This window comes from Lepidothrix coronata, unplaced genomic scaffold (assembly GCF_001604755.1).
Source record: "Lepidothrix coronata isolate B3197 unplaced genomic scaffold, Lepidothrix_coronata-1.0 Scaffold61, whole genome shotgun sequence".
Classification (NCBI taxonomy): domain Eukaryota; kingdom Metazoa; phylum Chordata; class Aves; order Passeriformes; family Pipridae; genus Lepidothrix; species Lepidothrix coronata.
Window position 1 is genome coordinate 4,816,357 of NW_016690241.1, and position 14,884 is coordinate 4,831,240.

Genomic DNA, 14,884 nt, shown 5'->3' on the forward strand with positions numbered 1-14,884 from the left:
TGTGCACAGGCAACAACACTGAAGAAACTGCTGTAATTTAACTGAACTTTATGAGTGTATTGGATATAATCCATTTAAGTTTGCATCTTGCTGAGTTTAAGCCACTGTATACCAATTAGAAAGATTTATAGCAGTTATAGCAATCAGCCTGTCTGCATCTTTAAAATAGGTCACCCTTCACTAATGCCAGTTTAGAACATTACCTTCCATAAGCTCAGCTAAGAATGGAATAGATTCTGGTAGCAGGACGAGGTAGTTCTCCTTCAGTTTTTGTGCAACTTCTATCAAAGCAAGCAGGGAAGCAAATCGGACCTAAACCAAAACAATAATCTAAGTAAGGAAACAAACATTACACTGCAGTTCCCTGTTTCCCCCCCACCCCTGCCTTCTTTCCATTATAAGGTTGTAATCTCACTTTCAATTACCAAAGGAAACTAGTTTTAAGGTAATTTAAATATTAACATCTGGGTTAAGATAATGTCAAACGAAAAACAGGTTGCAAGAAGCAGATATGTTGCTGCAAGTTATTTATATATTTATAAATATATTTATATATTTATATTATAACGGTCTTTAACCTTCTGGTACAATGCCACTTCCACTGGCATCAGGGCTTAGCTCAGCACTAAGAAAAACCAAGTAACTCTCCTTGAATATGTATAACCTATCAAATAGGAGACAAAACCCTCTTATATAATAAATAGGTCTGAAAGCTGATAAATAACTGTCTTCCAGTTCTCCCTCTTAAGTGCCCCGGTTTTTATACACAAATAGATTAGTGCTTATATTCCAGCAGCTACCAAATCTTTAAAAAACTCAAACCACACAGTATGAAAGATGTGGAATATTGATGGCTTGCAATAAGAGCAGAAGAGCATGTTGTATACGTCTCTACAACTTGGGAGTACCATATTACAGCACCAGTATTTGCATTTAGGTTGGTATTTTAGTAATGACTTAATTCACTTCTGGTTTTGGGGGCCCTGTTCCCATTTTCTAACACAACAAAGAAAACCAGTTCAAATTCTGATATGTCCCAACCTTAGGAGAATTGTGCCTCGTTTTCAGCAGGATGTGGTAGTTCAGTGGTTTCCAAAGAGAATCATCTGCCATTGCCACTGAAAACTGAGCTATGCAGGGTATCAGGTGTTCTGTCACTCTTTCCTGAAACTTCTCATCTCCTCCAAGCACATTTTCTAGCTGTGGAAGTAAAACAGATCCAGGCTCAGATAAACCCAGCCAAAAGCACTTCTAGCTTTGGCTTTCAGGTACTCAAGGTCAAAGAGCATCAGTGTGAGCACACTGGTCTGCAAGAGCTCAACAACATGCATGAACCTTACAGACTGAAGACATTTAGAAAGAGGGTAAAAAAAAAATCAGTAATTTAGAGCCTTAGGCAAAGCAGTTAATACTGTCTGTAGCCCAAAGACAATTGGAACTATTTCCCCCCTTTTTGTTAAGAGGTCACCTGATATTTTTAACTATCAGGTGGAGGAGAAAAAAACCCAAACCTATGAATTGTTTTAAGAGTTTGTCAATACCTGATCAACCAGAGGCTGCATCAAGGTTTCTGCTCTTTCCTTACTCAGGAACTTCTGGGTGTCAAACAGGAAGAGTTTGTGCAGACAGTCCAAGGTGAACTGCAGCAGTAGACAGCTCTTTTCTATGTTATTGTCAGAGTCAAAGAAAGCTTCATCTACACACCAATCAAGGAGAAGAAAAAAAAACCATTGACAAAATGAAAACACAAAACTTGCCCACAATATAGAAACATTGCTAGCTTGTGAATGTAGCTAAAAGATGTCCTACATAGCACTTGTGTACTCCTCACTCAGAACAATAAAGTGGATGCAATATGTTATCTGTCTTTTAGCTACCGCCCCAGCAGGTCTGCCACTGCCCTTCACAGACTGATGGGGATAAAAGAGAATAACCACAGGCTACAGAAAAAGTGACCATACCTGTGGATATGAAGAACTTCTTGAGATCACTACAACTGGAATGGGCAAATAGTTTCCCATACAAAACAGTAAGACTTATTTTTGCCCAGAAAACAGAGCTGTCTGAGTACATTAGGTAGCATATAAGAGAAGTCAATGAATGAAAAATTAAAAACCCAAACAGAAACAAGTCTCCCTCTTTCCACACAATTTCACACTCAGGGAACTCAATGGGACTGACACTGAAAATTTTCATGTGGTCTCAACTTTGTAATGGCAGCCCAGAACCCATGGCTGAAAAATGTCCTTTGGTTCCACCAGAGAAAGATGTTCTCATTTACCAGAGAAAGACAGAAGAGAGAAATGAGAGGTATGTGCTGTGAAGTAAATCCTGTAAGACTAAACTTTCAGCAATTATAATTAATTTCTCAGCAATTCAGACTGAGCCTGTCAATGTCTCTCTGTAGCCAGTAATGGACAACTTACCAGTTTTAGAAATGTTGACCTGGTTCAGCGTCTCAGCAAATGGCTTCACTAAATGACCAGCAAACAGGGTGAAGAGACCCTTGAGCTTGTCTGCAATGCAATCTGCTATTCGGTGGAATGTCAGCAGCCTGTCTTTTCGGGTAGATTCTGTTTTGGACCAATCAAAGAGCTGCAAGGGAAAGGCAGATTAGCTCTTTCCTGTGTCTGTGCACTGGAAAATACAAATATGCTAATGCAGGTGAATTACATTTAGACTTCTTACCTTGAAAAAGAGGGGCCTGAAAGAAGCCTCGGAAAGTTTCATAACCATACTTATTAGACAATCAATAATGAAAGCCTCTGTCTTCCCAACTTCCTCTAAATCATCCTAGAAAAATCAGAAAACAATTCTAAGTTTGAAATGCAAGAATTTCAGCTTTCGAAGCACATTTTAATTTTGTCTGTTTCAGACTGAATACCTAACTAACATGTTTTCTACTGCAAGAACAATTCTGGAACAGAATATTTGATACCTAGAATTTCAGAGCACATTTGCAATGGAATCTACTAATATTTTTTAAACAGATAGAATTAGCATGTAGAGGTGTAGCTGCTGCTGCTGCTTATCCCCACAACCAAGCTACCTGGGCATGGTCTGTTCGGAAGTCCAGGACTTTCATGAAAAATGCAGTAAGTTCAGGCTGATGGGAGATCAGGTGCTCCTTCTCCATACCAACAATGTGCTCCCTCAAAATGTTCATAAGGGGACCCAGGCAGTTCTGCCAAAACAAAAGCAAAGCAATGCAAAGGCAACTGTGATATTGACAGTAACTGAGAACCATAACTAGGGAATTGGTTTTTTTGCACTTAGCGCATTTACTCATTAAAATACTGTCAATAAAATAGATAAACCTTTTCCTGTATTTTGGGGGGCTTAAGTTAGTAGGATTCCTGAAAAGAGTTTGATCTCCCCTCTCCAATAATGGAAATAATTCTGAGTCAACTCATGTTCTCAGAATATAAATCAAGGCCTTTATGAGTGGGATGATCTCATCTAACATGCGAAGGACATTAAACTGGTGGATTTCTCACAGGTCTACCTTTCCCAAATCAGCATTGCAGTACAAAACAAAAGATAGACAATATAAAGACTGTCCTAGGTTTGGCTGGGATGGAGTTAATTTTCTTCACAGCAGCTGTGCTATGAAGAATGGTGCTGCGTTTTAGATCTGTGACCAAAACAACGCTGATTACACAGCAGTGTTTTAGCTATTGCTGAACAGTGCTTGCACAGTATTAAGGCTTCCTTTGTTTCTCACTCTGCTGCCCCAGTGAGCAGTCTGATGGTGGGCAAGATGCTGGGAGGGGACACAGCCAAGACAGCTGAACCAAATTTTGCACTGCTTGTTTCCTTTTTTTTTTTTTTCTTTCTTCTTTATCACAGTGCAAAAGGATGAAAAAAAATCCTTACCTTGCGGGTATGTGCCACTTCACTGTAACACTTGGTAACTGCAGGCAAGAATATTCGGGGAGCAAGCCTTGTAGCTAGGATAGTTTTCAGTGATGCTACACGTAAGCTTATCTGGGAAGAAGGACCAAACTCGGCCACAATCTTTTCCAAGCGGACAACCTATCAGGAATTTCAACAAAAGTTAGGCCCACTTAAAGCAACTAAAGAACTTATTTTACAGTAGTTGCCTTTTGCAAATGTCAGATGGGAATTTTGCTGTTTGCACCACTTGGAGCACCTTACATTAAGTTGTCTGTGTACAGAGCTTTGCTGTCTTCAGAAGACAAACACTGAAAAAATGTGTATGTCAGCATCAGAGGGTCAGAATTACTCTAACAAGAGCTGTTAGATACACATTTGAGAAGATTGTGGTTATTACAGAACGATCTTTTGGGATTCATCTCGTTTTCTAAGAGGCAAACTACAACCTATCAGAGGGAAGAGCAGAAGATGCCCTTATATTCTGTATCTGAGTTATCTGCATAAGAAAATGAGTAGAAGACTAGTATGTTATGACCTTTCACATAATTGAAACACACTCCTACTACAGTTTCAGAGAGATAAAAAGTAATCTCTATAGCTTCTTCTGGGATCTGGGCAGATCCTGTCCCCCCTTTACATATCTGTAGGAGCTGCATAGCTTACCTGCAACAAGCAATCCAGAAGGTAAGGACTAAGGAAATGTGGTAGTGTTTCCGCAACCTTAAGCAGAGCAGTGACAGCGCTCAGCAAGTAAATCTCATTGGAGACAAGGTCCTTCTTACTTTTTAAAGTCTTTAACACTGCTGGCATCAGCCTGTGAATATCCAAGCATAAACAGAGAAAAGTGAAATAACTGACCATTTGGAGGTATGTTCAATCAAATAAATCCATCTGTTAGGCGTATAGGGACAATTTTCAGATAATTTTTACATGTATATTTCAGAAAACTCAGTATATTCTGGGCTTTTCTGCCACATTTCTTTTTCTTGAAGCTAATGAAGGATATCAGGTTTAGAAACACAGAATCATAGAATGGTTTGGGTCAGAAGGAATCTTAAGGATCATCTAGTCCAACTTCCCTGCCATAGACAGGGACACCTTTCACAAGATCAGGTTGCTCAAAGTCCTGTCTTTAGTTTAAAGATTTAATGACAATAATAAACTTATATTTGTAAAGAGATAACGCAGTCTTACAAGGAACAAGTTAGATGCTTGAATTCTTCTTGAATAGGGAGAATAAAATAATGTCATGTGCAGGGTTTCCAACTGTACTCATTTTCATGTTTTTAAATGCAATCTGTTCTTCAGTAAAAACACAGAATATGGTTCTGACTTTTCTAAAGCCATAAAAATTACCTCTCTGGTCACAGCAGCAGACTCCATAAGGAACTCTACTGTAGATTATTAAAGTCTTGCAATTTCCCCACTAGCTTCTCAGTTCTATGACCAGGAAGCACCTTGAAGCACTACAAATACTTTTATTCTTATCTACACAAAACACACATGTGAGCAGACTGCCACCTGGCCTTCATCAGCATTCCTTCAGTCATGCATTTTAGTGTAACTAATTCCCGCTGCAATTGGTTCTGTTAAAAAGAACCCAAAAGTACCTTGGAAGCTGAGGTATTGCTTGGGCTTTCAGTGTACAGGTGACCTCAGCTATACAGAGCAAAGCACTTCCCATCACGTTTTTCTCCTCCTTCTCTGAAGAAATAAGATCAATGGCAGTTTTCAGAACAGGTACAAATGGTGCTGGATTTTCTGTGCCAAAACCTTTGCAGAGTAGTTTGAGACTGAACAAAGCAGTCTGCCTGTTGATGGCTTGCTCCTCCTCTTCCTCCTTTCTTTTACACTTCACAATAGCAATGAGCTCAGGAACTAGCTCTAAGAGCTGCAGGATCTGAGAGGACAAGAACACACACGCATTAGGCATACAATTAGAAACTCAGGACCTGCAAGGTAACTGTTGGCAGGTATCTTATTTACTACTCAAGAGCTGCCTACCAGGCTTGGCACTTGACAGCTTTACACAGAGCCAAGCATTTCTAAATCAATCTCTGGGTACTTCTGCTACAGGAACTGGGTTTAATCACTTCGTCTCACCTGGCTCTTCTGCCACTTCGTGCGCTGCTGCACCTTATTGTTCAGAAGGTCCATTGCCTTGCGTCTCACAGATGGCAGCTGATTCATCATTAGTCCCCCAATCACAGGGATGAAGGTTTCTGTTGGCAATAAGGCATTGACCTACAAGGAAACACAAACAAAACAATATAATAAAAGCTTTTCCATGCACTGAGACATGGTAGCCTCCAAGTACGACAGGCAAACTCTCTTCGACTTCCTTCATGGGTTTCAGGATCAAAGAAGGGAGGACAGGCTGTATCTGAGGCAAGAAAAGCAACAAAGCAGGTTCCAGTCAGTCTGTGCTCACTGGCTGCTAATCAGTTATGATCTACTAGCTCCGAGATTTCCTCAGCAATTCCTTTTGTCTACACTGCTGAGCTATCCCTCCTTACCATAAAATAGTTCTGCTAATGCCCTCTGCATGTATGTCATGAAGACTGGAATATGCTTCACAGGTAAAAAAAAAATTCAAGCTGTAAAAACATGTATGCTCCAAAGCATGCAACAAAACAGCCAGTCCAATTCTACAAATATACTTCTAATCAGAGAAATACTAGAAAGAAAAGCATAGGGATGCATATTTCTTCATGGAATTTGAAACAGTTCCATTAGCATTAGTTTATTAATTTTATGAGTTAACAGTGAGAAATGCTGCCAAAAGCCATTCTTCTCCACCGGATAGATAGTGAAATCACTGCTTACAGCCAGTAGAATACTAACGAAAGGAAATAAGCATTCCTGATTTTTTCCCCCTGTTTTTTCTAAGAAACTGTTAGCTGTAGTTATTAAAATTGTTAGATGAGGTTAAATTCATGATGCACCAGACTGCAGACCATCCAATGAGGTTTAGCACTAATCCAACATGAAATCCTACGAAGTTTATAATCATATTAATAAGCAAAAGCAGAAATGTGCCACTGCTAACATGAGGGCTAATGAGACATACTTTATCCAGCATATCATAGCACTTGCTAAGCAGAACCCTCCAAAATTTGGCTGTTGGCTTGTCCACATTTCCTTCCACTGAAGATGCCACAGTGTTTATATAGTGAAGAACTTCTTCTAATAGCCTAGATAGAAAAGAAGTGTATTTTAATAACAAGGAGACTAAAGAAGATCACTTCTATTACTAGAAAGCATAAAATTTCACAAGAAATAAAAGGAAATGGAACAGCTAATGGAGAGACTAGCAGATCATGTCTACTATGTCTTCAAAGTCATCTACCTGGTACCCCCCAAATGAACACCTACACACAACAGTAGTTCTGCTTAAGAACTCAGTTTTAAAACAAAAACAGTCTGGGAAGATACAGCCACTTAAAGATGAGCATTCTAGAAACACAGCATTTAAAATAAATCCTACACCCTTTTTCTCCTAGAACAAATACAAAAGTTAGGCTTCTGCAAAAAAACCCCTCAGTTTTGTATCATTGGCTTTTACAGCACAATGGCTACAACTGTGATCTGTGATCATGGTATTTTCCTTACACCAGTATAGGGGCACCTGTGAACAATGATTTTTTTTCCTACTAATGAAGGAATACTAATCTGGAATTCTTTTAGCGACTCAACCATAAATAGCATGATACTTATCACCAAGTATGTAAATAAGCACTGTCAAAAATACAGAAAGAGTAGATACTGGGTACAGTAATCTTTCAGAAATAAACCTCCCCACATTCTATTAAGAGAAGAACACAAACCAAAACAAAACCCAAGTAACTTGCACATAATAAATACTGCTTGTTGCAGAGGACATTAAGAAAAGTAGCCTTGGGGAAAAAGATATTCTAATAGGACTACACTTAAAAAATATTCCCAGGTTGCAATAAAAGCTAGAAATATGAGGAGTGCAGCAGATTTAAACATACCTCTGTTCCAACTTCTGCAGCTCTTCTGTTTCTTCACATTCAACTATCTAGTTTAAAAAGCAGGAATGAAAATGTTAAATGTGAAACTTACTTCCCCTCATTAAGCTAATATTCCAGAATACACAAATTTGTTTGTTTTGAATTAAATGTCCTCTAAAATAGTAATTCTGAGTCCCCACATTTGTACTTGAGCCATCATTCTATAAGAAAATCTGAGAACCTTGGGCAGTCACAGTGACAAATACATTTCATGCTGGTGGATTACGTGCAGCTGAAAAACTGGGACTACGGCCAGCTAGAGTCAGAGCCTAAAATTTGTAACATTTTGTCTTTTCAGGTAGTAGCACAAATCATGAATCTTAAAGCAATTGGAATTACAGAGGCTGTGAGAGAAATCCCAGACTCTATAGAGCCAGTGGGAATCCACTGGGACCAGAATTTCACTTGATTACCTATTCATTGAACACACAAATGGAGTCTATCTAGAAAAGCCTTATTAAAAAATAATTAACATTACTGAGAAGTTTAAAAATTGTATCAATAAAGTTGTCAGCAAGATACACTGGACAGTGTATTCTTTCACCCCTTTGAAAATAAAGTCAGACTAAAAAGTAAATTAAACCTCATCTATTACAGTACAGCACAATTACTTAATGTGGTCAGTTTAAAAGTAATCTGCTATTTTTACCTTTTTTACAAAGCTCTGAGAGGACAAAAGTTGTGACATGAAGGAGACTGACAAGAACTTGAAATGCCGAAGTTGTTTGTCCGAGTGAGACTCCACATTAAAGAGCTGCCCATCCTGATTTTTTGGTTTTGTCTTGCATGTTCTTGACTTTTTTGACCCAGGATCATCTGATGAAAACATTTGCATCCAAGAAAAAAAGATACTTAATTTCTGATCATAGAAACAAAGTAAAATTACAGTTGCTCAAAGCACCATCCAGCCTAGCCTTGAACATTTCCAGGGATGGGGCATCCACCACCTCCTCTGGGCAACCTTGTTGCAGTGTTTCTCCACTCTCATAGTAAATTTCTTCCTTATATTTAGTCTGAATCAACCCACTTTTAGTTTAAAATCATTACTTCTTGTCCCTCATAATGGGAAGGTTTACATGCATTTGTTGGCTTTGCTTTGTGGTTACCTTCTTTGTTCTCTGGCAGCTCTGTCAAGTACTGGATTATTTTCATCATGCTCTGGAACTGCGAACGTACATTAAATTCACAACAGATGAAAATCCAAAATTCAGTGTCTGCTTCCAGAACAGCATCCTGTTAATGGTTTAGAAATAAAAAAGAAACATTTTAAGAATTTAAAAAACATAATAGTGATAAAAAGACTCAAAAACTCCTCAGCGAGTTTGTGAAAATGCCATGCTGAGCTGGACACTGCCAGGATTAACACCAAGGATAACAGCAAGCTCTTGGAGAGAACATAGTTTCAGAGGGTGTAGAGAGAGATTAAACTGCTGCTGCAAAGACTGTATCTTCTCAGATACATGTTCCTATAATAGTTCTTTTAGTTTTGCCCATAAACTGTGATTTCACCTAGTCTGAGGGCCTGCCTACACAAAAACATAATAGGGTTTTTATCTTGGTCTGTACAGGACGACCAGTATCGTGTTTCACAAACAATTAAAGAAAAAAACCTCAACTTCAATAATATTGAAGCACTTCCTAATTACCTATCAGCTCTTCAGGCCAAGGATTGCTGTACAATATGACCTGATTTATTGTTCAGGCTCCAGGACAAAATAATATTGTTTGTGCACTACAAATCAGAGCCAACACCACCATCAGGTTCTGCTACAGCACAAGCTCAGAGCTCACTTTTTCAGCATAACCCACGGGCTTATTGTGAACATTCTTAAAGGTAAAACCATGAACAGAAAGAGGGAGATCAGTCTCTCAAGGGAAAAGTCGACTCCATCAGTCTGCTAACCTTGTCTGTGCTGGATGTTGCTGTTACAGTTTTGGTCACATACTGCTCGAACAGCAGCACCAGGAGAACCCAGAGGAACTTGTCTCCCCCCACCGTAGTGATCAGCTGGGACAGGATCGGCAGGCGCCGGTGCTCCGGCACATGGGGCAGGGCATCCACAAACACACGGATGATCTTGATCACCACCTCTTCCACACTTCCTGAGGACTCTGACAAATCACTGTCTTCAGCCTGTGTACAAACAGGTACAGGCAGCTCAAACAGGTTATGGCAGATGGGTGTAAGATCTTCCTTACTAATTTCATAACATGGGAGAAAGCATCACGTGCCAGATAACAGCACTGCTAAATGCACAATCTCAAGGGAAATGTAAGCGCTCCACGATAAAGCTTTCGATCACACAGTTCCTTTTCAGTGTTAAAGGAAGGTGCTTCAAATAAAAGGAAAAAAAAAAGAAAAGGAGAGAAAAAAGAGAAAAAAAGACAACAAGGCAAAAAAGGAATAAAAAGAAAAAAAAAACAAAGAAAAGGAAGAAAAGGAAGAAAAGGAAGAAAAGGAAGAAGAGGAAGAAGAGGAAGAAAAGGAAAAAAAAGGAAAAAAAAGGAAAAAAGAAAAAAAGAAAAAAAGGAAAAAATCAGAAAAAAAGAAAGATTAAAAAGGAAAAAAAGATTAAAAAGGAAAAAGGAAAATAGAGAAAACCTGCTACTTGGCATCAGCTGAAACAAACAGGAATTTTCAAGAGAAAGTGATGCCACATCATTCTGAAAGTTTTGCCTGTAAGCCTGGTATTTAGGGTCTTGGATTCAAGGGCCTAGTAAAAATAATATACATAGTTTACATGTTCTCAGGCAAGTAACATTAGGCTCTTGCCACATTTAATAATTGTGTGTGCCGTGAATAATTTGTCACATAAACTTATGTTAGCTGCTATGAAAGGTTCTAGATAAAAAAATACATAAAAAGAGAGATGACAACTTGATTTCTTCAACAGAGAACTGTAAGAGGATGAAAAACATGTATACATACTAAAAATACTCTGAGAAATTCCCAGCCCATTGTTAGAAGACAACATTTTTTCTTCCAATTCATTTTTACATAAGAAATTTATATAGCATTTTTTGTTTGATCTATTAATGATCTAGAATAAAATCTGAATGAAAAAAGCCCTTTGAAAACAACGATGTATTTACGTAAGTGGTCCAGACAAAACCAAGAAAAGCCCCACAAACACCAGCAGGAAGAATAAAAGCATTTGTCAAATATTATAGCTTTCCACTTCTTTCAGACCATGTCTATTATTCATATGACTATATTATTATAGGACTAATAACCAGTTTTTACTTCCAATGGTTCTTCTACTGAACTTGCCTGTTATTTTTATGATGAAAAACTTGAATTTAAAGTATGTTTTAAGTCCTCTTCATGTACAGTTCTGATAATTTTGGCTAAACCATTTATAAAGTGCAGGAACACAAAAGCCAGAAAAGAAGCACTAGTCTGATGAACTCAGTTGGTAAGACACAGAGAAGTCTGTTAATATAGTTACTACATAAAATATAGTATCTATCTAAAAATACATCTAGAATAGGTGAAAACTTATTCTACTATCTATATTCTAAATCATTTACTCTAGTTAATTAATAATATTTCCATTAAGTAGACAAATTTACCTGAATAAGAGCAGGAATAACCATCTGCACTGTCTTGTTAATCACTTGGAAAGTGTAAGTATCATCCAGACGCAAGACATTTGCTCCCATGAATGTAAAAATGGGCATAATGTTATGAAGAACTTTATCCTGGAAAAGAACAGATGAAATTAGTTTATCCTGCTATGCATATTATGCCTTAAGGCATTTCTCATTCTCACAATGTCACTAGATTCCTATAATAAAAAAAAGGAGAATGATGAGTATGTTCCAAAAATCTCCCTAAACTAATTTTAAATGTATGTTGTCCCTTAATACTATTTCCTACGTGATTGGTAGAGTTCTAAATATTATTTAGAAACCGAGACACTTCTAAGCAAGTACTTAAAGAGTGGAAATTGAGAGTTTAGTCTGATGAAAAACCTTGTATCCTTCCACTCAGAGACATGGTAATATAACAAGCAAAACCAGCTATGAGGAGATTTGCAGAAGCACAAATGTGATTGTGGCACAGATTCAGGTAATTTTCATACCTTTCCCACCCACCCTTTTTATATCTGTAAAACATCTACAATCATACAATGTAAACCAACCATGCTCATTTAAATTTTTGTCTTTTTGGGGGCCTAAATTGTAATCAAAGTAATTAATTTTAAGAGGGCAGGATTAGAAGTGTCACCTAGCTCAAAGTTAGTTTCCTAGATTTTGCCAGAAATTATGAAACTTAAGAGCAAGAAAGTATGGGAACATTTTTCATTCAGGGAATGGAAGAAGTGTTTTATATATTAAGAGAAAAATGAGACTGATACAAAATGTTTCCTTGTATTCTGACCATGAAAATCTTGTAAACAAATGCTCAATTTTATAGCAGGTTATGGTAATAAGATGAAGACAAAAACCAAACAATAAAACCACAAAGTCCTCCAAAAATTTGTCAAAAACATTACAGTTTTGCCTTTTGGGAAAAATGCTCTTTTGAAGTGTGTGAAATACTGAGGTAAATATAAAGATGCAAACTGAGTTTGATACACTGGATTCATTTTGCTGCTTTTATTGTTTCAAAGCAAAAAAACTTACTTAGAAGAGTGTACAGTCAAGTTTCAATCTATAGAAGAAAAGGCCTGTTTCCCAGTCAATTAAAATCAGACCAACCTGGTTTTATCATCAACTACAACTACATTTTCCAGTGTTGTATAAGATAGAAACTGTAAGAATGCACGTGCTATCACACCAGGTGTTTTCTCTCTTTATATAAAAAAGCAGGAGGAGGAAGAAACAAGGCATGAGAATGGTGACCACAGTGGGAAGGTGAGGCAGGGCTGTTGACAGAAAGCTTCTTCCATTTCTAATGTGCTCCACTGCAAGCCACAAATGGTGACCAAAGCATCAAGTTAGAAGTTTCTTTTCAAGTAAAATGGAATGAAAAGCCATAAAAGTGGAGGCAACCTGTACATTGCCTCTTGCTCTTTTCAGAAAGTTTCTCCCCATAGAACAGCTCTGTATGTTCATCACTCTACCCAACACTTGGAACCCAAAGAGAAGAGCTGACACATAAATTTCAGGTGCTACTTACAGGAAACATTCCAGCAACAGCACCAAGGAGCAGCAGTGCATGGTGGTGTGTCTGGGGCATTTTAGATATCCTGATGCACTGAACTATCAGTTCCACGTTGAATTTTTCTTTGTCAAGGATATCTGCAAGTAAAAAACATCAATTGATTAACACTTTAAAGGTCAACCACATAGGAATGAACTGTGCACTCAAGATCTACAAAAAATGATTAGGAAGGCAAACTTGTATACTCTTATGGAGGAATCTCTCTCTCCTCAACAACACAGTGTAGACTAAAAAAAAAAAAAGGTAGAGACCTTGTTTTAATGCTGTACTGGTAAAAGAAGTACTAAGAAATGAGTGATGACTTTTACCTGCTGGGACCTTGCTACCATTGGACGACAATTTCTGACAGATACTTAGCAGGCAGCTGAGGATAAGCTGCTTTGTATATTCCATATTTTCTTCTTCTGATGCCATAGGTTCCAGACACCTATACATTCAGGAAAAAACATAGAGATAGAAAAAGGAGACAGGAAAAATAAGTGACCAAACTGCATATTAAGACACAAATAAGAAACTGCAATCTTAATTCTACTTAAGTTCTAAATAGAAGCTTCTAAAAAGCCTTCACCAAAAAGTGTCTCTTCTTTTTTTTGTTTTCGATTGCATCAACTGGTCTTATAAAACACATTTATCAAAGCACTGTCAAAAGTATAAGTCTAACCTGAACTGTGATTGCCAGTCTATGTAAAGGCAAGTCATAAGGAAAGAAAGACAAATACCCAACCTATGTGTAAACTTTCCTAAGTGCCTGGAGATAGGGCTGGCAGGAAAAGCAATATTTTTCCTAGGTTGCACTGGACAAGGACTGTTCCACCATGTGTTAGGAGGAATTTTAAAGCTTAGAGTATTATACTAGCTCTGTCAAAGATACGACTCTTGTCAATTGTGCCAGTTTTAATCCTTGGCAATCCCAACCCCTTTGCCAGACAGACAAAGTTTTCAAATAAAAAGCTATGCATCAGGTAAAAATCTTAAGAAAGTCCATCACACTGTTTAAAGGGAAAAAAATCATAATAACTTCCCATTCCCCTTCTCTGATTCAGAGACAAAGTAGCCCATATTTTAATGCTTTAGAGTGTTTGATGCAGAAGAGAGGGCTCAAGGACTCCTGGGTAATGGGAGCACCATTACCTGCTCAGCAGGTTGAAAAGAGCCGGTACCAATGCCTGTGGACGTCTAAGCTTCTTCTTATGCTGCAGTAATTCCAGAATAAGCATAACCCTCTGCCAGCTGAAGTGGCTTGTTTCTGGTGCCAATTCTGCATCTTGAGGCTTTCTAAAAAGGTAAGACAAACAACGAGGATATACATTTGCAAAAGAAATAGTACAGTGTTTCAGAGAACACACACAGAAGTAATTAAAAAAAGGCAAGTTTTCTTTCACATAGTAATGTCTTTAACTGCTGCTCCTGGGAGAAGTGGCAATGTGTGGGCTTTGGATTGAAGCAGCAACACATTTTAAATAATCAACGAAAAATTCAGACCAAACTCGAAAAAACAAACAAGTACAGCATGCCTTCTGTGTATACAAAGGTTGTACAAAATGAAGACTTCTGTGGGGAAAAAAATAAAATCTATTACCAAATAAATATCCAATAGATGATCTGCTTGCCATCCAGGAAACTTGCATCTTTGGAACTACTAGTGGTTAACACACTGACTAAGGAAGCAATCGGGGTGTGTGCGAGCTTGTGTGTTTATAAACTGACAGATACAATTTACAGATGGATCAATCTAACAGATGATGATTGTTAAAAAAGGTCAAGGAAAGGAAAATAAGAATGA

The 14,884-nt window shown here is 37.9% G+C and overlaps 1 protein-coding gene across 2 annotated transcripts in view; it reads right to left on the reverse strand.

Annotated features, from left to right (window-relative positions):
* HEATR1 (HEAT repeat containing 1) overlaps positions 1-14,884 on the reverse strand; it is a 36,464-nt gene that overhangs the window by 427 nt on the left and 21,153 nt on the right. For both annotated transcript variants that reach the window (XM_017817578.1, XM_017817577.1), the window contains 19 exons: positions 14,233-14,376; positions 13,410-13,528; positions 13,057-13,178; positions 11,505-11,633; positions 9,835-10,065; positions 9,038-9,164; positions 8,581-8,747; positions 7,893-7,939; positions 6,968-7,091; positions 6,001-6,141; positions 5,508-5,797; positions 4,561-4,711; positions 3,877-4,035; positions 3,050-3,184; positions 2,689-2,793; positions 2,427-2,595; positions 1,542-1,696; positions 1,042-1,200; positions 204-312 (listed from right to left, as the gene is read on the reverse strand). In XM_017817578.1, coding sequence (XP_017673067.1) covers positions 204-312; positions 1,042-1,200; positions 1,542-1,696; positions 2,427-2,595; positions 2,689-2,793; positions 3,050-3,184; positions 3,877-4,035; positions 4,561-4,711; positions 5,508-5,797; positions 6,001-6,141; positions 6,968-7,091; positions 7,893-7,939; positions 8,581-8,747; positions 9,038-9,164; positions 9,835-10,065; positions 11,505-11,633; positions 13,057-13,178; positions 13,410-13,528; positions 14,233-14,376 — 2,783 coding nt within the window. The remainder of the gene's footprint in view (positions 1-203; positions 313-1,041; positions 1,201-1,541; positions 1,697-2,426; positions 2,596-2,688; positions 2,794-3,049; positions 3,185-3,876; positions 4,036-4,560; positions 4,712-5,507; positions 5,798-6,000; positions 6,142-6,967; positions 7,092-7,892; positions 7,940-8,580; positions 8,748-9,037; positions 9,165-9,834; positions 10,066-11,504; positions 11,634-13,056; positions 13,179-13,409; positions 13,529-14,232; positions 14,377-14,884) is intronic.